Consider the following 25,600-nt stretch of genomic DNA (forward strand, 5'->3'; position numbering starts at 1 on the left):
CAGAGTCCTCCTCTAGTGTGCACAAGCTATTTGTTCCCTTTCTGCTTGACTTACTTGCAATATCCGAATCACAACCAGAAGCAAATTACAGCCTTTATCCTAAATGTTCTAGGGATGGCTCACAAATCACGGCAGACTTTGGAAGAAAGGTGGAACATAAATGTAATGGTGGCTACCAGGTTGGCATGCCTGCAGGTTAAAAAAGCAGGCCATGCCTAAAGGATAGCCTACAGCAACCTCTTAATATAAAAACTGCAGGGAGTAATATAGTCCTGCAGAGTTCACAGCTGCTGCTAAAAAGTCAAGTTGTTGGAACCAACAGCTAGCAATGCTCAGTTTGCTGGTTTACACGAATGCAGCTAGGAAATGAGGAATGATGAAAAAGTTGCAACAGGCAACCATTTATTTGTAAAAAAAACTTTAAAATTTTACTACAACAAAGATTAAGGAAAAACAGTATTAATATATATACATACATTGTATATGTATATACACATAATGTATCTTGTACAATTAAAATTACATGCTTTTCAGAACAGAAGAGTCTTGATCCCTCATACCAACTTTTCTTACCGCAAGAAATTCTTGCTTTCCTTAATTAAAATAAAAATCAAAATCAAACTTTCAAGTATAAGAAATAAGCACACTAGTATCTGAAAGTGAAAAAAACATTTGCTTTGCACAAATGATCACTGTTAAGTACAGAGTAAATCTGTTTAGCTAACACTTGTATATGTGCCTTGGTGAACTTTACAACTGTGTAAAATCTTTACCTGAGATATGTGGAAAGAATGGAAGGTGCAAGTTCATGGGGTTTCAATTTTTCCATTCCACTTCAACGGAAATAAAAACTGATAATGTCTTAATGTTTGTACTCGCACGGTATTCAACATGAGAGCTCTTCAGCAGAACAATTTTCATGTTTCCAAGTATCTTAAACTCCAGAAAAACACAGAGGCAAGCACCACTTGTAGCAACCAGCATGCAGAGACAGTGAAATAGAGGTAGCATTGTCTTATAGCTTCAACAGGATCACTTGATTTTAGCCACATTATCTTCTGCAAAAGGCACTCACTTTTTCATTTCTAAGTCTGGTGTTAAAATTGAAATATACTAGCATTGTTTTACTATAAATGGTTTTTTCGTTTTTAAATTAAACAAGCACGATAAAAAAGGAGAGGACTTAGGAAACGAGCTTTGTATCACCACGTATGCTTCTTCTGTTTGGAAAAATGACTTTAAAAACCTCTAGGTACCGAAAAGCTAGAGTCCTCCCAGTTAAAACGCCAGTATTTAAGCAGCACGATGTATAATCAGAAACAAACTGTGAAATACCCAGAAATACACCAGCCTTTTATAACTAAAATAAGAGCAAGAGGTCACAGTAAAAAAATAAGATGATTGGTCACTTAAAAAGTGGTGCTGGGAGGCAGCGGCAACCCATGAATGTAGAAACTTATAAATACATACAAAACTGTCGTACTTAATCCTTTGTCGCTATCTGCTATTAGAAAAGTGTGTGCTTTGTCGTGTTTGCTTTTACCGAGAGACAACTGAGCTAATTGAATTATAAGATGTCCCGCTGTTACAGCTTGAAGCATAGGCTTCCTGGCCATTTACATCTAAACTGACTCTAAACACAGAGGATGCTTTCATTAAAAAGTCGGCTGCATCTCTGCGCCCCAGTTCCCTCAGTTTAGACATTAGGGTGCCCACAGTACTTTCAGGGCTATTTCCCCATTCCTGTAGAAGAGCATAGGATGGGCTCGGGACAAAGTCATTCTGACTCCCATTGTTTGTATTGTATTTCGCAACCAGATCAGGAAGGCCCAAGTTCATAGCAAGAAGGCACCAGTCCTTGCCCATGGGATCAGGTGGATCCAGAAGTCGACTCAGTTTCCTTCGTGTAAGCAGATTCAGATCAGACACGTGGATATCCATCCCCAAACTCCCCTGTGAATAGACATCTAGACACCCAAAGCACAGTATACTGCTAAAGCTTTCTTTGTAGCCACCCATGGTATTAGTCAATGAGGTCTCCTTTTGACTTTGTGCGCGGAAAAAATCTCTCGGGTGGTAGATCATTATTGGCTCATGGTGTTCCCTCAGCTGCTGAGGACTGAGATAGTGTTTGACTGTCAGGAGTCCTGGTAATGTTGTGGCCATCAGGTTATCAATCGTACTGCACACAGAGTCCAGGAACAAGCAGCATTTTATCTTCTCAGTTTCCAGGCCTCTAACTTGAACCTCAATACCCTGACCATTGTTCACAAGGAGGACAAGGAGCTCAGCTCCACGGTTCACAATCTTTGACCCATTGATCCACAAGCGTATGTCTGCATCTCCCTCTGTGCTCTGTTGATGGATCCATCTACAAAGGTTCACCTGAACTTTGTGGAATATCCCACAAGGCAGTGGGGTGAGGTGTTCCACAGGAACAATTCTAACACCACCATAAATCATAACTTCATCCTCCTCGTCAGCCCAAGACCTATGGAGGCTATCAGTCTTGATTAAAGCAGGAATGTCAATCATTGTTCCACTGCTGAGATCCCTGGCACAGATGTCCATAGCGTCCAGGATTTGTATGAGTTCTTCTATATCGCTATCTGGGACCAGGCGCTGGATGTCCTCTATGGTGTAACGGCCTCTGTAGTGATGGAGGGCCTTGGGGTTCTCCACGGACAGGAGTCTTCCAAGCACATTTGAGCACAGCCAGCGAGGATCCAGCAAAACAACATCTTGGACTGTCTCGCTTTGCATGATATTGATCTGTTGAACAGAAGAAAAGCCACAAGTCAAATCCAAATACGAGAGGAAGGAAGAGTTTTGCAGACATCGCAGCTTTAACTGTAAGAGGACTACAGGTTCTCATATGGTCCATTATCTACATCCAATGAAAAATGTGAATTTGAGAAAGGGAGAAGAGCTTCTCCTTGGGCTGAGTTCTCTGGCATACAGCACTTAAAGGACAGTGCAGACCACAAGTTATGGCTGGGTATCAAGCTGAGCCAAAATTCATTCACCTCCTTTGATGGCCAAGCTGCAAAGAATGCAGAGTTACCTACAAAATTAAAATTGGATTAATGCAGTTTACTTACTTCTCCTATACTGTGTAGTTGCTGGGCAATGTGCCTCAGCTCATCTTCGCTTGCTAACGGGTTAAGCTGATCTTGCACATCATACACAAATTGCTGCAGTGACATGAGCTGGTTGGGTCCATTCACTTTTCTCCATGAAGGCAGCGTGGAGACGATTTTTTCGCACAAGTGTGTCATGGCTGGACATGTCTATGGAAAACACCAGATCGGACATCAGCTCTAATTCGAGAAGGTAAACTGTTATCTTTTCGCTTAAAAATATATATGCCGTCAGTCACTCATATCCTAGCAGGAACAGACCCAGTGCAGTGGAACAGAGTCACAGAGCCGCACTTCTGAGACTGGTGTTACTACAGCTTAGCCAGATGGGTCTGTGGCAGGGCAGGTGTGATGCTACACAGACACAACAGCAGAGCCAATCTGCTGCCGCCACTGGTGCATCTGCACAGTCTCTACCTGGCCAGGTAAGCTGAAGTACTGTGAGGGCTGGCTCCATGGCTCTGCCACACCTCACTGGATGCTGAAGAATAGAGCATTGATTCTCTTTGGCCATGTATACTCCTCTATTGGTAATGATGCTAGAAGTGGAAGTTATTTCCACAACTGATGCAGCCCTAGCAGTACTGGCTTGCATGCTCATTCTGCTGAATGTGAAGGCTGCGCTATTCTGTCATTCCCATTTCAAGGCAATGCATTCTGTAAAGGAATACAAGAATGAAAGAAGCTATCAAATCACAGATTATGCTAAGTACTTAGTCATAGTCACTCCTGCTCCAGGCATCATGTAAACTGATTTTTTTAAAAAAAAACAACGAACCAACCCCAAAGCAAACTGCGACAGCATAACTGTAACACTCATCCTTTTTATATTTGTAATGTGAAAGTATGTCACAGTACATTTTCCTCAGTTTTTGATGAGACAGTTAACAAGCCTTTTCTTTTCTATTACAAACATTTCAGCACAACGTGTTAGTATGGCTTGCATTAAATCTGTACTGGCATAAGCAGACGGGCTCTTGAAGTCTTTTTAATGGAAAAACTGTGCAGCAGCACAAACTTTCTGGAACAAAACAAACCCCGTTTCTTGCCACCATTTGGACAAGTTAACAGAATGAACTTCAAGTGCGTGCATGTGCTGCAGAAAAAGAGCAGTGAAATGATCACTAGTTTAGCTGAGTGGTTCTGGCAAAGAAGGACCAGCTTTTCACCACAACATTGCAATCTACGAATCATGTGAAAGCAGGAATCAACACACACTGCTTAAAAGGGGTTGCATTCTTCAGACTCCTGCCTCTGGCGAAAACTCATACTGAAACGAACTGTATAGCTGTTGCCTGTTTGACAGCATTGTTAAATACTTATTCTGGGAGTGAGAAACATTTTACAAACTAAAAAAATCTGGTGGCAAACCCAGCAGTAGGAGAGTGTAAGAATTATGCAGCAGAGGAGAGATAGTTGATCTACACAGAAAAGTATGCTTCTGTATGCATACTATTTATTTTTTTACAAAAAACCCCACACACAATTGGATGCCAGACAAATTAATTCCTCTTTCAAATCTGTTGGAAGTGAAAGTGGCTGAGTAAATGATGTGCAAAATTAAACGTAGAAGCAGTGAGACCACCACTATGGTATGCTGTGTAAAATATTGGACTAGGACCAGTGTTCAAACAACCTCTCAGCCATAATACTCAGTACGGGACCTATGGCAACTCATGTGATATGAGGATAAAGTGGAATAGCTCGTTTATTCCACCATGAGCTCCTTGGAGGAACGGCAAAGTATAAATGAAGAAAACAAAGATGACTCTCACTGGATGGTTCAGGATGGTTTGGTCACATGCAATTCAAGAGGCCCAAAGCTTTTCAGAAGAACTAGTTCAACACTGCAGACACATGTTTAAAAACTTGCTATACTTCAATAAAATATTTATTAAGCCGTTTCTGCAGAATGAGACAAGTATATTTTCTATCTAAATTTACTTGCCCCCCTTTTCCCCCCCAAGGTGTAAGAAGGAGCTGAAAGAATTTGTGGGCTCATAATACTTCTTGCTCACCACCAGAGGGCACTCAGGCCAATGAATTTAATTTATCCCATACAGACCTTGTTTGTACCTGATTCATATTTCTAACTCTCTTCCTTTCTTCCCATACTTATAACCACAAGGCAACTTCATAATTCAAGGTGCACTCAAAATGGAAATACTCTCATGAGGCCTGGGCCAATGGATGTACTAAGAAGACGTGACTTACAGAAATAATTTGACTACGTAATTCTTGGAGGTGGTTGCGGAGAATCTTCATATCTTTAGACCCAGATGCCCCTGCATCCAAAATAAATAATCTGTCTAAAATGTGAAGGTCATTTCCAAACCTGAAAGGAAAAGAATAAAGAATCTGTTTATCATTTTACAGTAATGCATCCATCTTTTTCATTCTTATTCCATGTATTAATTGAAGCAGGTTGAGGAAGCAAGTTCTACTAGTATCACATATCTAGTAAAAAAACCAACCTTGTAACTTGATCCTATTTCTATATACTCAGATCCTTCCAAATTTAGTGGTGCTTATCCCACAGTAAGTGTGCATATCTTTGTGGTACACAGTGCCCTGGTTTAGTTGAAACTACATTGAGCATGAGCGAAGGAAATTGAAACCTTCCCACTTTCTATTTTGAATTAACTGCGGTTTCCCATTATGCCCGGACTAAGAAAGCTGTGGGTTACTCTGTGCTCACTTCAAACATGATCTGAAAACCATGGCTTAATGCTGCTTTGCTTGACTCAAGAGTTCAAACAAAATAGAAAATGGACGTCTGTTCAAAATGCAAAGCAAGCAGATGCTTCTACGTGGAAGTAGGGAATGCCTGAGCTCAAGTTTGCTGTGGCACATTTTCATAATGGAAATCCATTGTTTTAGACATTAAAAAAAAAAAGATTTTTACTGATTTTATATCTACTGATTTTTGTATTTTTTACTTTTGCTACAATAACTGCTTTTGTTTCTGATGTTTTTGATCTGTTTTATATTTGCTTTATGGTTCTCTTTAGTTAAAGATCAAAAAGGAAATCCATTGTTTCCTTTCTGCATCTGAACTAGTCCAATGAAAGGTGTAGATTTTCTTTATTTGTATGCAAGTACAGCCTTTTCTTTTTTAAAAAAGTTTTCCTCAAGGTCCTAACATGCACACAAGTTTTAAAATATACTAATTTCTTAGAAAAGCAATCGTTCCTTTTAAAAATAATACAGTTCTTACCTGTTCCTGATTTCTTTCAGAAGAGATGTATCTTTGTCATACTGGAACTCTCCTCCAGCAGAACGCGGAAGATTGACAATGTCGGCATGAGTAGCCACCAGTGCAACATGTAGTGGGTTTTTTAGCTTTCCGCCAAATGCTTCAGGAGAAAAAAAAACACAAGGAAGACTTTGAGAGGAAAAGCTTTCTCTTCTAATGGCATGGTTCAAATGTAACATTTTATGGTATGTTAAATTGTTATAATTAGTTGACCATTTGAACTTGGATCAGCAGCTTAACCACGGTTTGTTAACCATGAACAAACCATACCTGTAAGCCATGGTTTGTTATTGGTCTATAAACTTTGGCTTAGCGTGATATCTGAACCTGGCGCTCAAGTCAGGGATTGATTATATGTTTGCCCAAACTTAAGAGGCTGACTGTGGCTAGTGTGATTACATTCATAGCACAAAAAACAGACGTTCATCATTCCAAAGCAAAATTGATGGTCCATGTCATAAAACAGAGACATATTACAAATCACAATAAATCTTTGTAAACCATCTATTTCGTTTCTAACAAAATATATATTTGGAGAAGGGGCAATGCTTTTTTTCAGCTATAGCTACTTTTTAAAAAGATCATCCACTGACCGCACTAGTCTACAATACTATGGTTGAGATTATTATAGGCAGGAAACAAACGATCTAAAAAACATTCATACAGTGGTATGAATGCAACTTTACAGTACTTACACAAACAAAGAATTCTCACATAAGTGAGAGTTAAGAAGGAAAGCCTGGGAGATACCATGAAAAAGAATGAGAGAGAAAGAGATACAAATGGGATATGAATGAGGTAACAGCACTGAACACAAATTTGTACAGCTTGATTGCTTATACATCATCTTGATAAGATGAAAGTATTTTGCCAAATTTCGGAAAATACTGAATTTAACTTTATTGCTTTTACCTGTATTGTGGCACATACTCTAGAGGCAATACCACAATTATCCGTATGAGCAAGGGCCATCATATGCTAAACACATACATTCTTCAAATGCAGAATACAGATAAGCATACTTCAGACTTCCATGGAACATAAGCATGCCCAATACAATCCTTGCTTTCTGTTTTGTGCTCTTTGTAAATTCTGTGCAACTCTAGAACACCCCAAATCCCTAATTTGGTTCCAGTGCAAATATGATCTGTATGCATTCTAATGTGTAGCAGAGCATGTGCTTTGCATGCAGAAGGTCCTATGTTCAATTAAAGTAGGACTGGGAGAGAGCACTGTCTCAAACTCCAGAGAGCCATTGGTAGCCAATGAAGACCAGGGGTGTTGTCAGATGACAACTCCCACCAGCTCTGACCATTGGCCATGCTAGCTGGGGCTGTTCAGCAACATCTGGCAGGCCAAAGGTTCTCTACCTCGATGTAGACAATGCTGACCTAGATGGACCAATTAACTGGTTCATCTTATATTCTTATATTCATAACAAGCACTATGGTCTTTGTTAAACCGTCAGTCCCATGATTGTTTAATTAATGGCTTTGTTGCACACATTTCAGCAACATTGCTGTTGATGAAGTGAAGACAGACATCATTACTTTGTTCTTCCAAAAAACTTCCACAGTAGTAGGTGAAGAGTAATTTACCATAATGAAGCTAGATTTATGATGTTAGCTAAACCTATACAGTGGTACCCCGCAAGACGAATGCCTCGCAAGACGGAAAACCCGCAAGACGAAAGGGTTTCCTGTTTTGGAGGCGCTTCGCAAGACGAATTTCCCTATGGGCTTGCTTTGCAAGACGAAAGCCCATAGGGAAATCTCCGGGGACCTGTTTTAAATTGCTGGCGGTCGGGAGCAAAGACTATCGCCCACAGCCGGCCTTCAGAAGAGGTCCTGGACCTCTTCTGCAGGCCGGCGGGGGGCAAAAGTCTTTGCTCCCCCCCGCCTGCCTTCCCGGGACAGCGGAGACTTCTCCGCTGCCCCGGGCGATCTTAAAATGCTGGCGGGCGGGAGCGAAGCGTTCGCTGCCGACCCCCAGCATTTTAAAATCTCCCCGGGACAGCAGAGACTCCCCGGGCGATCTTAAAATGCTGGGGACTTCTCTGCTGTCCCGGGGAGATTTTAAAATGCTGGGGGTCGGCAGCGAACGCTTCGCTGCCGACCCCCAGCATTTTAAAATCTCCCCGGGACAGCAGAGACTTCGCTCCCGCCCGCCAGCATTTTAAAATCGCCCCGGGACAGCAGGAGCTTTTAAAATGCTGGCGGTCGGCAGCAAAGCCCTCCTGTCCCCGGAGCTTGCGGGGCGGGAGGTGGGAAGAAGGGCTTTTCTTCCCACCGCCAGCCTTCAGAACAGCCTTCTGAAGGCTGGGGGTGGGAAGAAAAGCCCTTGTCCCCCCTCCCCAGCCTTCAGAAGAGGTCGGGGGACAGACTGTCCCCGGACCTGGTCTGAAGGCGGTTTCCCTAGGAACGCATTAATTGATTTTCAATGCATTCCTATGGGAAACCGTGCTTCGCAAGACGAAAAACTCGCAAGAAGAAAAAACTTGCGGAACGAATTAATTTCGTCTTGCGAGGCACCACTGTATATTTAATCTTTCTCCAAAATATGGAGCAATTAAGTTTGTTGGCATACCCAACTTTAAAGCATCATGCCTAGTTAAAATAGTTGACCAGTGATCTCATTTAAGAAGTATACTGAACAGCAAAGAATTCTAAAAAGGTTAATTTGTATGAATCAAGGCAGTAGAGTAAAAAGAAGGATGGAATGGTTCAACATAGCTCTACAAAACCATGAACCCGTGTTGAAGGGCTGGTAGAGATAAAGTACTTGTGGCATACCTATGGATTCTTCGACTGGAACAAGAGATTTTAGGAAACTAAGCCAAAAGGTCACTTGGTTCAACTGTATTTCATAGGGCTCTTCAAGACTAAAAAGTACAACGTGAACTGAGGTGGGATCATTTGCAGCAAAATAGTCATAGCAGCAGAAATATACAGGATTCCCAGAGAATTCCCACACACTGAAATCACCAACTCCTGCAACAAGCAAATATATATTATCAAGACATTAAGTAGAACAAGTTTTACAAACATTTTTATTCTTCTTGTTGTTGAAGTATACATATCATTATTGTTATTATTATTATTATTATTATTATTATTATTATTATTATTATTATTATTATTATATTCAGAGACAGAGGCTGCAATCCTGATCACAGCTACATTTACTGATTTCAAAGAACCAAGCCATGTATACTGGGTGCAAGACTCCAGTCAAAATTAGACAGGTTTATCCACTGAAGAAATTCAAGTCTTTCTTTTTTTTTTTAACACAGTGGGTCTTACATTAGAAGACAAACTTCCCCCCACAACTTTTCTGTAAAAACTATAGAAAACATGATACAATATACCTACGACTAAAGCTGTAGTTTGTGCAGAAGTACACGTTAAGACCACTGCAAGAGAGTTAATTGCTAAAATATTAAATGAGTAATTTTATTATTTTTGTCTAGTTTGACAGAATCTGAAGCATACTATTACACAGGCATATTATTGTGCTATATAAAGTGTCAAAACAGGAGGTTTTCTATTTTAAAAAATCAGAACAGGCCATTTTGTTTTACAAGACAGTAGAATAATAATGTGTAATTGTAAACTCAGAGAGAGATTAGAATAGTCATAGTTTATTACTAACTGCCATTTTATGCAATACTTTATCATGCAATTTTTATTTTTTTAATTTTTCTGAAGCTGAGAGAAGCATATGTTTATTCCCTGTCCTCCAGAGAGTAACAGGCATTTTTACAAACTTTAATTAATAGGATTTATAAATAAATGCATCTCAGGAAGGCGGGAGCACTAGAGAAATGCCTCAGCATTTTAAAAGGAATTGTAATTTCAGATATTAGTAGTTCAGAAATGTTATCTTTATTAATCTGGAGGATTTGAGCAAATACTTTGGCTAGTGTAATAATCTCAATCTGTATATATAAACAGGATGTCAGGCTACAGCTGGTAGTGACAGTATGCTAATTCCAGGCTGGAATTTAAGCCCCAATGCATACTATCTTTAGGAATTCCTTCAAAAATTGTGACATTTTCCTAAGCTCATAATTTCTATGACAAACCCCTGGCACTTTTGACAAATACTGTGTCCTACGACGGTGGAGATGCAATCTATTCCTCCTTCTCGTGGAATATTTGGCTGCTGTTTTTCGAAGCTTTGAAGAATAACGAGTAAACACCTGAAATATCTACCCATTAGTACACCTGCAGGTTGGAATGACTTCAACCTTTCTTTGGGTACAGGTTGGCTGAATGAGAGCTTCTTAAACAGCAGTCTAGACCTGGCCCTGAGTAAGCGCCTCACAGTGTTTGTTCATCAGTGGCAGAGTGAATTCCCCAGACTATAGATATAATGTTCCCATCATGTCTGTTCAACCTACGTTGAATACCCTGGAGAAGACCGTCCCTCGTATAAGGGTTTCTTTGCAGGCTGTAAAAGGGCCTATATTTCCTCAGACAGAGAATGGCTCTCTCCAGCTTGTATTCCTCATAGAGATGCTTGTACAGAGCACACAGCAAGTTAAATCACACTTCAGGGATTCCATCAGTAAATGCAGCTCCTGCTGAAAATGTAATAGCACCACTGGCTTTGGCCAATATCTCTTGGCTCTCAGAGGATTAGTGCTGGATTGACATACTACGCTGACACTGAAGAAACTTTAAAATGGTAATGTTTTTTGAGATATTGTGTTGAAATAGCAAATGTAACACCTAATTGTAAGCTTTTATTGTGCTGGTAGAGAGTCTGAAATTAGGGATAAAGGTAAAGGGACCCCTGACCATTAGGTCCAGCTGTGATCGACTCTGGGGTTGTGGCGCTCATCTCGCTTTATTGGCCGAGGGAGCCGGCGTTTGTGGCCAGCATGACTAAGCTGCTTCTGGCGAACCAGAGCAGCGCACGGAAACACTGTTTACCTTCCCGCCAGAGTGGTACCTATTTATCTACTTGCACTTTGACGTGCTTTCAAACTGCTAAGTTGGCAGGATCAGGGACCGAGCAACAGGAGCTCACCACATTGCGGGGATTCGAACTGCCGACCTTCTGATCGGCAAGTCCTAGGCTCTGTGGTTTAACCCACAGTGCCACCTGCATCCCTGAAATTAGGGATAAAGCACTGATCTACTTAAAGTGTGCCCCCTCTTAGAGAGGTTTGAAGGGTGGAAACTATAGGGGAGACTTATGTCTGCAGAATGCTCTCCCCAATGATGCTCACCTGTTTCCACTGCCAGGTTAACACTTTCTCATTCCCAGGACACTTGATGGAACATGATCCAGCTGTGCTCTGGGTTACTGATAAATGTTTGTTTGCTGGTTTTCTGTGGTGGCTGGCACTGTTCTATGCATTTCGTTAATTTTTCATGCGTGTTTCAAACAATTATGGATTTTTTCAACCCAATGTAAGCCACCTAGAGCTTGCTCTGTGTTCGGCAACTAACAAAATAAACCAATAAATCATTTAAGTGGATTTCAGACTGAAGCGTTTTTGCACAAAGGACCCAATTAGTTACATTGAAAGAAGAGGATTCAAGTTCGTGTTTTACCATTCAAATATGCATTCTGGACGTCAATGGCCTTGGTTGACTGGTCATCTGCTGAGCAGTGGGAATGGTGAGAGGGCGAAACAAAGACTTCCAACATCCCTTTGGTAAGGCCTGGCTCAAACATCATGCTCCGGCTTCTCACACTAACATTCTCACAGCCAGGATACAGATTTGTAATACTTACTGAAACTGGATCGCAGGAAGAAAATGAGAAGGGAAAAGAAGATTAAAAACCCCGAATTTTTAAAAACAGCATTATTACAAAACCATGTGGACAGACCATTGTCTGCACAGAGCAGTTTCAAGAGTTGGTGGCAAAAATAAGGTGCTGGTGCTATCAGCAGCTGCCTGGAATATTCTCTTTTCAGATATACAAGTATACAACAATCAATCACAACCAAAGCCCTCCTATCTAGAGGTGAATCAGCAGTTCAGAACAGCCCCTTGGTGCCAAAGGAGGTCATTCCCAGTTCACAGCTGGGTAGATTACATATGGTTGGAGACCTTCTTTTTTGAGGGGGTAGAGGCATTGGTACTTTACTTGTGAGGGCAATATTTTATCCCTCTCCAATTATCACTGCAGGGATCAATGATTTGAACAAGTATGTTATTATCTAAAGATTAAGGAGACTACCTATAAAGCATCAATTTGAATAATAAATGGCAAAGCATGAAGAAGAAGAGCCATTTCATTATCCGTAACTTTTTCAGGATTAACAGAAACCATGTTAATTAACAGAAACCATGCAAATTTAGTATAGTGGTACCTCGGGTTACATACGCTTCAGGTTACATACATTTCAGGTTACAGACTCCGCTAACCCAGAAATAGTACCTCGGGTTAAGAACTTTGTTTCAGGATAAGAACAGAACTCGTGCGGTGGCAGCGCGGCAGGCACCATTAGCTAAAGTGGTGCTTCAGGTTAAGAACCGTTTCAGGTTAAGAACGGACCTCCGGAACAAATTAAGTATGTAACCAGAGGTTCCACTGTAAATATGTATAATTAGTACTTTTGGTATTGAACTAGCCTCCTCTAGTGGTTGAAATAATTAAGGCACCCCTGACATTTCTGAAGGCGCAAGTCAGCTTTGATCAACTTGGTGCCCTGTTTTTAGACTACGGCTCCAATCAGCCCCAGCCAGAACGGCCCTGGAGGGCACCCAGTTGGGGAAAGCTGAAATAAATATAAATACATATTTTAATATGAAAAACAGTATTATCTTAACTGCACCTTTAATGCTACACTGTAAAGCATTCTCATCCATCTGAACAGTGGTGCATCCACTCTTGTTAGAAACCAAGTACTATGCTAGTGTACTACTGAAATATAAAGTGTCAGGAGCCAAAAATGAATGGTGCAGACCATCACCACTCCCCAAGCAAAGCTCTGCCATTTTGTGGATCCTTCCTTCTAAACATACCAAAACATTTCTTTCCAAGAGTTTAACACTTGCCATCTTTAAAGCTGGCATGCACCGTATTTTTCCATCTATAAGACGCCCCCATGTACAGTGGATGCTCGGGTTGCAAACGTGATCTGTGCGGGATGCACATTCGCAACCCGCATCTGTGCACGTGTGGGTAGCGATTCAGTGCACCTGTGCATGCGCAAAGCGCAATTTAGCACATCTGCGCATGTGCAACTGCCAAAACTTGGAAATAACCCATTCTGGTACTTCTGGGTTTTGGCAGTCCGCAACCCGAAAAAATGCAACCTGAAGCAGACGCAACATGAGGTATGACTGTATAATTTCTGGGGACTCAATATTAAGAAAATGAGGGGAGATGGCCCAAAATTGTTGAGCTTCTCCCCCTATGCAGCTGCGGGCAGAAAACACTCCCTAGATCGTTTCCCACATGCAGCAGCATCAGGGGAAGTTGCGTTCCTGTCAACCAGCCGGCTGGCGGGCGCATTGCTTCTCTCCCCCCCTCATGCCACTATCCGTGTATAGGACAACCCCTGTTTTTTGACAGGATTTATGAGTCAAAAAACCTCGTCTAATACATGCAAAAATACGGTATCTAGCAAGCCCCACCTTCCTGCAGGAAGGCTACTCTTCTGCCTTCTCCAATTTTGCATGAAAATTCATCACTGCATTACTGTAACTAGATTAGGCCCAGCACAAACACCACAAATTAAAACATTTGCTGTAAATTAGTAAGTTCACTGAGGTAAAAAACAGTGACTATTAAGAGCGACAATATAAAAAGCTTTAAAATGGTACCTGATGGCTTATTAGATAAAGGTGAAGGGGGAAAACGGACAGAGTTTGTAGAGGAAAGCCTTGGTCTGCGCCTTCTGAAAAAGCTCCTCAGGAGCCCACACTTCAGAGACTCCACAAGAGTAGTTTTCCCAGATGCCGAGTGTCCAAAAAGCTTAAGTTTTATTCTCGGCTGCAGATTATGAGTAGGTCTAAGATGCTGGATGAAAAGTGCTCTGTGTGTATCCTGTAAGGTGAAAGCAAAGAATAAAACAAACACGTAATTGTGAAGAGAAACGCCAAACATCAAAATGCTTCTACTTCTTTAAACATCCCATATTTTCCAGAGTAAGGCAGTTGTGCAGGAATTAGTATTCTGATTCAAGTAGCAGAAATATAATGAATGACGGGAGGGATAGGGGAGACAAAGCCCCATGGCACAAGGGGAAGCCTTTGTGCTAATGGAACAACTGTGCTGGATACGACCCTGCTTTCCTCTAGGGAAAAGGGAATGCATTTACCCTTAGGGGATTTTGTTAAAATTAAAGTGATATCTGTCAATGAATTACTAACCATTACTAAAAATAATTTTTTGATCTATTATTTTTCATAATATTTTGGGTTCAAGTGAAAAGGCGAAATAAAGATCGATTCCTCACTCATCTCCTCACCTTTTTTAATCTTGTAAGCAGACTGGCTACGTGTTCGTGTTGCTCTGCTCTAGCCAGGTCTTCTGCTGTTTTTCCATCCTGTTAGAAGACAAGTGATTAGCTCCAATGACTTCTGGCCCACAAGAGAAAAACAGAAAAAAAATGTTCCAGTATCCTCAGGGTGGTAAGAAAATAAATTATGTCAGAAGCAAATGGATTAAGGAAAGAAATAGCAAGGACCTCCTAGCTGGAATCTCTATTTTGTTCTCTTTCTGCTCTTTTTTCTCTTAATGCTTCTTTTATAGAAGCATCCTGATATTACAGAAACACTTGAAGCATTTTTTTTTTACCACTTTCAGCATGATTGCTCCCGTCTTTACAAAGAAACAGGCAAAATGCTTTTTCCAAGCCATGTGTTCCTAATACTGCACATGAACAATATGAATCCTTAAAATGCAACTACAATGATCTGTTGGTGCTCATTTAAATAGGATGCAAGAAATCAAGAATTGTGTTTATATAGCTATGAGAAATAGAGAGGGGGAAATGAATTACTTGGTTACTTTGTCTATCATCTCTGGGAGGTGTTAGTGCAGGGAAGATGACAGCGCAGCTTTAAACAGCTTAAGCAAACTCAGGAGCGGAGCAAATCTGTCTTCAGCATTCTGCTTTTGACTTTTAATTACCCACATTCCATGAGTCAGCAGTTTGGTGTGAAATGAAGTATAATAAAAATTGCTTACTGCAATAGCTTCTTAGGGCTGCATTCGTGTAACTGTTATACCTTGAGGACCTACGCATTCTGTATTTACAATCTTTTCTGAAACAAAACTGCATTTTCGATTTAAGCAAGGAGAGCTAATGCAGTCCTTGTGATAGCGTGTTAGCATGTCTTCCATTAAGACCACCAAGATCAACAAAATACTAGAACTCAAAGTGGTTCTTTTCTGCTAACCATTTGAAGACACTGTGCTACCTCATCTATCCAAAACTATGCTTCCATAATCACATATCCCTTAAGCTACTTAAATGAATGCACTTTATACCCATCCATTAAATAAAACACAAGAGTGTGGTGAAAGAATGAAAAAAGCAAACTTCCCCCACCCCCAGTTTTTCAATACAACCTTATGATGCTGACCAAGTAGTAATGCTAATTGTTATTAGCTAGCGTGCATGCAAGTGTGGACATAGGTGGAGTTATTCTGGATTATTAAGTTCCAAGTAAAAAGTTAAACTCTTCAAAATGAGGCCCCTTTATTTCCCTACTCTGCAGTACAGTTCATGGAGATTCCTTTGAATACGTGAATTAGCTTTATATCAGTGCTGTAGGGGCGATGCAAGCAGGTACATAAATTGCATACAGAAATTCTCTCTTTCTGTTTCTCTTTACAGTAATGTTGTGAGTCTATGACAATAAATAATAATAATAATAATAATAATAATAATAATAATAATAATAATAATATTTATACTCTGCCCACCTGGCTGAGTTTCCTCAGCCACTCTGGGCGGCTCCCAATCAAATGTTAAAAACAGTACAGCATTAAATATTAAAAGCTTCCCTAAACAATAAAACTATTTGGCTTACAGCATAGCCCTGACAACTATGTAGGTAGACCGAGGGGAGAGGGCACACATTTTGGGTGCAAGCTCTATGCGCCTCCTGCCCCAAAACCCCACACATTACTTAGTTAAAGTGCAGGCAATGATGTGTGTGATAGCTATTTAGTTCTTCAAGAAGGTCAGTTTTAGGAACATTACTCAACCCTGGTGAGAGCTGAAAAGACAGCAGGTGGTGCTGATTGGAAGCAGTGGCGCAGATCCGTTGGACAAGCAGTAATTGTTTTACAAGTTCACCTGCAAAGCTTGCTGATCCATTCACTCTGCCTCCCACACATGCCAGTACACTGTGAATTATCCTTCTTATTTTTAGCATGAAAGCTTTCCAGAGGAACTAATTTCAAAAAGGCCTAAATATTGTATTTATAGGTTTTCAACACACATTGTCAGGGGAATAGCTAACATGTTACTGGAAACGAAGTAGACGGGTTCTGAGCAAGAATACTGTTGCTAAGCTAGGAACCGCATTCCAAATTAAATTATTTTAGGCTTAGTTTCAGAAAACCCTGTATATTGTGTGTAAGATTTCTTTAAAACCTAAGTGTTATAGCTCAGAAGCTCTTTTTGTGTAGTGTGTGTGTGTGTGTGGGGGGGGAGATTTCAGAAAACTGCCAAACCCATATACTAGGTCATACTTACAGAAGTTAACGCCTCCACATTTGCTCCACTTAGGCAAAGGTACCGGACAACATCGAGAATTCCATTGTTCGCTGCCAGATGTAAAGGTGTCCTACCATACTATAAAAAATAAAATAAGACTTCTGCTGAAACGATAATCCAGTCAAAATATTAAAATGTTGTGATTGGCTTGCAGACAGAGACATGGTCTTGCACTCAGTCCTCCTTTCCATGCAGCTGAAAGGAGGTGTTTGGTGAACAGCAGTTTCCTATTTTTTTCCAAACTGGGAATCAAAGTTTATCACTAACTGCGGCTGGTTTAAAGACGTCACATTTCCTGAACCATGGTTTGAAGTTAGCTTGTTTGAAACCGGACCATATGGTATTAAACTATGATTCCTGGATAAAGTGGATCGTATTAAACTTCGATTCCTGGTTCAAATGAAGTGGGTAGCTGTAGTTAAGCAAAAGTGAAAGGTGTCAAACGCTTCCTCTTGGCAATGTGAGAAAGGAGGAGTTTGCAAGACCAAGGCTCCTTGTGTGCAGCATTATATCTGAACAGGATCATACTCTAGGAGCCTCTCAATATACCAGTTTGATATAATCATGCCTCTTGCAGTTTAGTGACGAAACCATTCAGCACACCGTAATCTAGCAAGGCGGTTTGTAACCCAAGAAGTGCACTCCCAAGGCTTAATCTTCAGCAGAAGCAAACAACTTTACAGTGGTGCCTACTTACTTTTTCCTCCTTAAAGAAACCTTTAAAACTTCCATGAATCAGTGTTTAGAAACAACATCTGAAAGGAATGTTGAGGTCACAGTACAGTGGTGCCCCGCAAGACGAATGCCTCGCAAGACGAAAAACTCGCTAGACGAAAGGGTTTTCCGTTTTTGCGTTGCTTCGCTAGACAAATTTCCCTATGGGCTTGCTTCGCAAGATGAAAACGTCTTGCACTTTTTTTTTTAAAGCCGCTTGAAGAGGCGCAGTTGCGACGGACCCTGCTTCGCAAGACGAAAAGACTCGCGGAACGAATTCTTTTCTTCTTGCGAGGCACCACTGTACTATAGTAATTCATCTTGCTGTCTGGAGAGGGGAACTATGGATTCACACTAAACACATTAAAGGAATTCCTACACTTGTTGATAACTTTTGCTTGAGGGCACTCTACTGCCCAGTACTAAAATCCTAGATATCTGCATTGTTTTCTATAGGCAGCTCTCATTTCCTCGGGGGGGGGGGGGGAGGAGAGAGGGGGGAAAAGCATCTAAAGCAGCAGTGGCATCACACACACACACACACACACACACACACACACAATTCTGCTATGACTATATAATTTAGGGATTTCTATAGGAGTGCAGAAACACAAGTGTCTGCATATTTTAAAGCTTGTATTAAGGCTTCTAGAAGTTTTACTTTTAAAATATGAAGTCATTGCAAATTACATACAAGTCTGTGTTCCTTTTGTAGGATAATTAGAACCATGTATGTTGTTACTTCTTCCATCGTTTTTGTGAAATCCTGGCTTTACTGCCAGACACTAAATGGACATTTACGTGGTTAATACATTTTCTGTGCACCTTCTAGGCAAAGCTGCTTAGTGATATTACTTTATCTGTGCTGCTGTAATTTCATCAAATATTATGACCTTTTAGAGCACATGCACAGTAATATTTCACCTTTCCTTAATTAATCTGGAGAAGCAGCAAAGAAAGAAAGTTAATAAGAGCTTGGTGGTTTGATAACTACTTGCATTTATAACTCCTGGCATCTCCAGTCAAAGGATCTTCAACTGAAGAGCTGGGGAAAATATTTTCCCCAAACTCTGCAGAACCCTTGTCAGTTAGAGTAATCTCCACTAGGCTGAACAGATTATTTACCTGACACTATACAAGACAGTGACATATCCAATAAACTGCTTAATGTCACGTTTAAGGATCCAGAATGGATGCTTCATTAAGTCCATTATTCCTTGTCAAAAGATTTGATTGTGAAGATGATTTACAGTTAGAATGTTTTGTGCTCAAAGTCGAACAAGCTAGTTGAATAAAATTCATGGCATCTAATGATGTCACAAACCGAAAGAGCTTAAGGTGCAAACGATCATACATGTGTAACGAAACTACTTGACCTCTTTAGATGGAGGGGTTTGCTTTTTCCCCCAGGGGGAAACTGGTGCCAAGCCACTGAGACCAGTATAAGATTTTCAGCCATAAAGTCAAGCCTTTAGCTGTATTAACTCTGCTTCCCTGAAAACTGAATTTCTATCATGGTTCTGCATTTAATTGCTCAATCAGTCAGGATTAAGCTAACACAAGAGGGCAGAGGGCTTATTATCATAAGCTTTTTACTTGGCAGCTGGTGACACTTAAATTTAAAAATAATCCAAATAAATGATTGCACAGGGTCAGCCAAAAACCCGCAACTTTCCATGGTGGGTTGCAGCACAGAAGGTCATGGAGAGTGTTTAGGTGGTCAGGCTGTAACTGCAATATTACAATGTTCCTTGAAAGGAATTCAAGGACTCTTGAATTGAACCGATATGTGTCATATAAAAGCTGCATTATTCAAAATATCCTCCACTTCTGTAGCATTATAGAATCCAAGATTTGCCTCCCTCCCTACCTATACACACAGAGTGTGTCAGCTTTAGGATCTCTAAAGCCATTGAAATTAGCACCAGGAAAAATCCTGAAGTTCTACAAACTCCTACATGGAAAGTCACAAGAGTCAAACCTGTTAAGTACTGTATTTCGCTTTCCCACATACTGCCGAGCCATTTTCACAAAGAAGTAATACCAGCACCACAGAGGCATACAATGTTTTTGCAATGCAATTAACAGCAATCTTCTAATGCACAAAGGAACAAGAGTTGCTGAGATGTATTATTTACCAGCTGCATGGAAGCAAAATAAAACATGAGAAGCTATCTAAGGGATCTAAGCCTTTCCACCTTAGGACCTAAAAGCATCCTTACACCCACATGCTACCTATCACCAATGCACCTTTTCCCCAGTTAATTACTAGTTCACTTAATGCAGCAACTTTCTTGCTCGCTTCTGCTACCTCAGAAGCAGCTGAGCACTGCCAGAAGGTAAGTGGCCAACCTGCCAGGAGGTGGGTAGGCAATGTTGCTGAAAAACAGCTTGAAGGGGTCTATCTGCCTCTATAATGTCAGAACCGAAAACTGCACTGATAAATTTCTGATTGCACAAGAACAGTATGAAGAATTTTGTGTAAACTGGGACAACAGTCGTACCTCGGGTTAAGTACTTAATTTGTTCTGGAGGTCCATTCTTAACCTGAAACTGTTCTTAACCTGAAGCACCACTTTAGCTAATGGGGCCTCCTCCTCCTGCTGCGCTGCCGGAGCACAATTTCTGTTCTCATCCTGAAGCAAAGTTCTTAACCTGAAGCACTATTTCTGGGTTAGCGGAGTCTGTAACCTGAAGAGTATGTAACCTGAAGCGTATGTAACCCGAGGTACCACTGTATGTGTCAAATTCAGATTCTCAGCAAATAAAATGAAGAGTGACTTAACCTGGCATGATGAAATAAAAATACATGTCTAGAAGATACAGTGGTACCTCAGCTTAAGAACACGCCTATTTACCAATGATTCGGTTTACGAACTCCGCAAAACTGGAAGTAGTGTCCTGGTTTGCGAACTTTACCTCAGTCTCCGAATGGTGGAAGGGCACCGGCAGGCCTCATTAGGGAAAGTGTGCCTCGGTTTTAAGAACGGTTTCAGTATAAGAACGGACTTCCAGAATGGATTAAGTTCATAAACCGAGGTACCACTGTATTAGCCTGCATGCCCACCCAGCTTAGTATGTGAACAGACGAGGGAGGATAGAGTGTAACTTCTCTGGATACTGAGGCTATTCAAGTAAAATAATATAAAATTTACCAAAGGACATGGGGGGTAGACAATCATGAGAACTACCTAATAGGTACTAATTACACTGAACAACGAGCATTCACTCTTGAAATGGAACCCCTAGCTGTAGAGAAATATCCCCTTTCCTCCCTCAGAGATTAGCAATTGCGTTTTCGGTACTCAGAAAATGGGAGTTCTCATTTAATTGTAGCCTTTTGGGGGGGGGGAAGAACTGTTTGATCCCTCTCAAGTGCAAACCTACTGTGCATTCAGTGCTGGAACGATTTGTCATCTGGAAAAGCCCTTAGTACAAGCACTGTAGGGTTGCTGGGTGTTGTTGTTTTTTTAAAGTACCTTATTGGTTATATCGATGTTACAGTTTGCTTCACAGAGTGCCATCACAATGGGAATGTTTCCATCTTTGCAGGCCACATGGAGAGGAGTGTTCCCATGTCTATCCTGGAAATCTATTGAGCATCCCTGTATGATAAGCATTTTAACCACTTCCAGCTGACATCTTCGGACTGCAAGGTGAAGGGCTATGTGTCCGTCCTAAATGCACACAAAAAAAGAATGACCAGCTATTTCTTGTATTGCAAACAAAATCAGTAACTGTTTAACATGTTTCTAGCAGAAGCAAATACAATAATATTCAGTCATTTTGAGCACCACAGAGCTCCTTTTGGGCTCTGTGGAACCTGATAACTTCCTTGCTAAGTCAGTGTCTGCAGTTGGATGCAACACTAAACCGTGGTTTAAAATTACTAGAACAAGATTAACCTCCCTCTGGACTGCTGTGCTCCCTCTGTCCTCACATGACTGTGAGGAGGAACATTACTGTGATGTGTCTGGAATCTTCCATTTCAGATTAACTGCCATTTGGTGTGTCAACTGAACTCTAAAGTATGGTTAATGTCAACTATGTATATAAACCAGCTTAATAACCCATTAACAAAAGTTAAGATTAATCACACTTTATAGAGGTTTCAGAAGGCATCCTAAACCGTAGTTAATTCTAAAGAGGGAACCAGATGCTTCCATTCTTCCTTGTGGAACACCAAGGAAGGAGGAAAATGCAGGAACCAGAGGCTAGGATTGTTCTTGTATGCTAAATTATCACAATACTTCTGAACCAGCCCCACTGTGGTCCAGTGGGCTGGATTGTAGAGGAATGTTCTTAATGCCCTGAATTAAGTCCATGAAGTCCATTTGATGATCTGGGGTCCTCAACTTCAGAGTTGCGGTTAGGATAAAATGGCAATCACCATAGGTTTTCAACCGTGACCACCTTGGACTGAGGTACAATTGGTTTGTCCCATAAAAAGTTACATCCTTTCCTGCCTTGTTTGGGGCCCAAATGAAAAAAGAAATGTTCTAGATAAATGAAAGAGTAGATTTAAATAGCACAGCTTAGCCCATGTACATTTCCCTGGTACTGAAAGCTACTCCTTGCAGGTGTCAAGAAAAAGACCAAACAGGAAGTTCAAAACTACCTCATGAAAAGCTAGTCCTGTTTAATTAGCTGCACATTCAGTTAGCATTGTGCAGTGCTTAAAAGGTTATGAGGAAATTTCTATATAAATCTATCACAGACAAAACCACTTGAATTTCTCCGCTTTCCGCAATGATTCTTTTGCTGTAAGCACAGTACAGATGCAGAGAATTGCAAGTAAGACTCACAATGAAAACTCTTAAACTGCAAAAGAAGCAGCTATTTAAAGAAACCCCGAATTTCTAGTAAGAGAGATAGAATTGTATTTTTCTTCTTCAGTACATCTTGATGATAACGAATACTGCTGAGTTTGTACTCATTGTGACACTTCTAAGCAGTAAGTGGAGCTTTGCTGGAGAGACTCTAACCTCATATATGGGAAAGAGACCTTGTGGTAAACGGAGGACTCACAAACACACTAGAGTTTCCTGGATTTCAAGTACTTAAAAGTTGGAAATAAAAGCTTCATTTGCTTGCTCCCGGTATATGGGAAAGCATCTCTGAGTTATTCAAAAAGGGGCCCCAAATCTAAGGTTATTGTCAAAGACTTTTACATTTTTTGATTTGTTTCTTATACCGCTCTATTGCTCTATGTCTTAGAAGTAATTCACGCTGAATTCAATGCAGCTTACTCCCAGGTAAGTGGGAAAAGGACTGAAGCTTGAACTTCTTATTCAGCTAAAAATGCCTTGTTTCTTTCCCCCCTTTGCCTTTTAAGTGTCTCTCTGATTGATAAAGAATCAAACTGAGCTCCTGCTGCAGGCAGGACAGAGGGCTCTGACCATGGACGAGAGCCCATCAATCCAGACTATGGATTATCCTTTCATAGGGTCGAACTGGAGTCGGAGTTGGATCAATCAATCTTCAAAGACTGGATGCAGACAAGGAAGAAACGGCAAACTTCTAGTAATCTATCTGTATGCTGAGCATCATATACTTTCACCATCTTATTTCTACTTCAAGTATTTAATAAAAATTAAAAAGTCTTGCTATCATTTGGGATGTTCTGGTGGAAGAGCCTTATGTCTCCCAAAATGAACAGCTGAACCACAGAGGAGATCACTATACAGTTATATGAAATAAGCATAGTAAATGCAATTAATTAATTTTTCATAGTGCTGTATCCTACTTCTTAAGACAGCCTTCATTTAATGATTAACAATGACATGCAATATCCAAACAAGTTATGAAAGCTATTTAAAGCTCTTCTCTACTATCCAAAACCTTTATAGACAATTTCTTGCTAAATGTGACGCAATTCAACCATAACTAACCTTGTCAGTTGCATCAAGGTCAGCGCCATGCTCTGCCAAACATTCCACAATATCATGGTAACCTCTAGCCGAGGCTGTCAAGAGTGGAGTTTCCCCTTCCTTATTTTTAACATTCACATTGCAGCCTGCCTTGCAGAGTGCTTTGGCAACAAGGTAGTATCCATGCCAAGCAGCACAGTGCAAAGGAGTTTCTTCTTCCTACAAAATAATTTAGTAAGATTGCTATTAACAAAGCTGACATTATACTTAAACAACACTTCCAATTTTGACTCCATAAATCTAACTCCTAGGCAAATGTCGCAATCCCATTAAAAGGTTATTAACAGGATGTGCTTCGTATTTGTGAATTAGTGCCCTTCAATGCATCAATCAGGCATAGTGGCCCATGCACTGGGGTCAATATCTGAGGAACCACACACAAGTAGGAGATTTGTGCATAGGCTTCATCCATGCAGAGGTCCTTGTCATGGTCTCCAACAGCAGTGTGCTCCAGCTCCCCAATCGACATGCGGCAGACTTGTGAAACTGCAAATTCTATTAGTTTCATATCTATAGATCACAAACAATCCCAAGTGTTAATTCCCCCATCAACAAACACTGAAAAGAATATTATTACTACTACCATGATGATACATGCAGTGAATGTATTACTGGCCTGCCTCAAGGGATACAGGGTAAATCCCACGTAGCACAGCTATGAATGGGATAGGGAAGGGGGACTCTTTATAAAAAGGGGGGGGGAAGCTTATCATTTATTTGCAGAATTTTTACTTAGGACCAGATAGCCCAACAATCTGTGTGAACACATGAGACGTCCCAACCATTCTGGAGCAATCACAGTGGGAAACAACTCATAAGACTGCACTAAACCGAGGAAATACGAGTTGCAATTTATTAAATCAGCAATGACTATATTTGTGACTGACTGGGTCCCATATGCTTCTCTACCAAGTTGGCAATTGTAAAACATTCACAGAAACATTCAGTGAGAACTAGCCTTAAACAGGCCTTTTCAATCCATTTTTAATATTTAGTGTTGGTGATTAGTTGGTGAAGGCCAAAGTTCAGAAGTAGAGCACATGGTTTGAATCTTCAGGTAGGCCTGGGAAGGACTGCTGCATGAAACACTGGGAAGCTGCATGCTGTTACGTAACCTTGCTATATTTATAGTACTGAAATGTGGCTTTTTGGTATGTTATATTTTGTTTTGCTTTGTTACTATGAAATTATTTTGCAGCTTGTTAGAAATGCACCCCTTTTTCTTTGCTGTAAGCCACCTGGAGCAGGCTTTCTTGTGGAAAAGTGGCAAAATGAATGAATGAATGACCGTATTTTTTGCTCTATAACACTCCCTATTTCCCTCTGAAAAAGTAAAGGGAAATGTGTGTGCGTCTTATGGAGTGAATGCAGACTGTGCAGCTATCCCAGAAGCCAGAACAGCAAGAGGGATTGCTGCATTCACTGCGCAGCAATCCCTCTTGCTGTTCTGGCTTCTGAGATTCAGAATTTTTTTTTCTTGTTTTCCTCCTCCAAAAACTAGGTGCGTCTTGTGGTCTGGTGCGTCTTATAGAGCGTAAAATGTGGTAAATCTGCTACGAGTACATGTGTAAGCATGGACTGCAGGCCTCATTAGGTGGTTGTCAGACCCATAGAAACTGGAATGTTAGGCCCACTAATTTCTACTCTAAGTAAAAAACCCACATGGTAGTTTCAAGTACTGAATGGGAAGGAATCCTGGTTTTGCTTAGCAGCAGAATAAGGCTTAATCTCTACTACTCACCTTATCTTGAAAATTTGGATTTGAGCCAATGCTACACAAGACTTGAACCACATCAACGTGACCATACCGAGATGCCACATGGAGTGCAGTTTCTCCAGACTGAGAAGAAGACAAAACACA

General features: G+C 40.7%; 1 protein-coding gene across 1 annotated transcript in view; it reads right to left on the bottom strand.

Moving 5' to 3' along the window:
- Positions 1–374: 374 nt before the first annotated feature.
- The window catches only part of DAPK1 (death associated protein kinase 1), an 86,640-nt gene continuing 61,414 nt past the window's right edge, over positions 375–25,600 (bottom strand). The window contains exons 17-28 of the mRNA XM_083464762.1: positions 25,481–25,579; positions 23,701–23,898; positions 21,289–21,486; positions 17,075–17,173; positions 14,834–14,911; positions 14,187–14,409; positions 11,961–12,149; positions 9,189–9,386; positions 6,358–6,496; positions 5,355–5,475; positions 3,102–3,290; positions 375–2,772 (exon numbers count right to left, since the gene is read on the bottom strand). Coding sequence (XP_083320888.1) covers positions 1,540–2,772; positions 3,102–3,290; positions 5,355–5,475; positions 6,358–6,496; positions 9,189–9,386; positions 11,961–12,149; positions 14,187–14,409; positions 14,834–14,911; positions 17,075–17,173; positions 21,289–21,486; positions 23,701–23,898; positions 25,481–25,579 — 2,964 coding nt within the window. The 3' untranslated portion in view covers positions 375–1,539. The remainder of the gene's footprint in view (positions 2,773–3,101; positions 3,291–5,354; positions 5,476–6,357; positions 6,497–9,188; positions 9,387–11,960; positions 12,150–14,186; positions 14,410–14,833; positions 14,912–17,074; positions 17,174–21,288; positions 21,487–23,700; positions 23,899–25,480; positions 25,580–25,600) is intronic.

This window comes from Podarcis liolepis, assembly GCF_965112155.1.
Source record: "Podarcis liolepis genome assembly, chromosome: 11".
Lineage (NCBI taxonomy): Eukaryota > Metazoa > Chordata > Lepidosauria > Squamata > Lacertidae > Podarcis > Podarcis liolepis.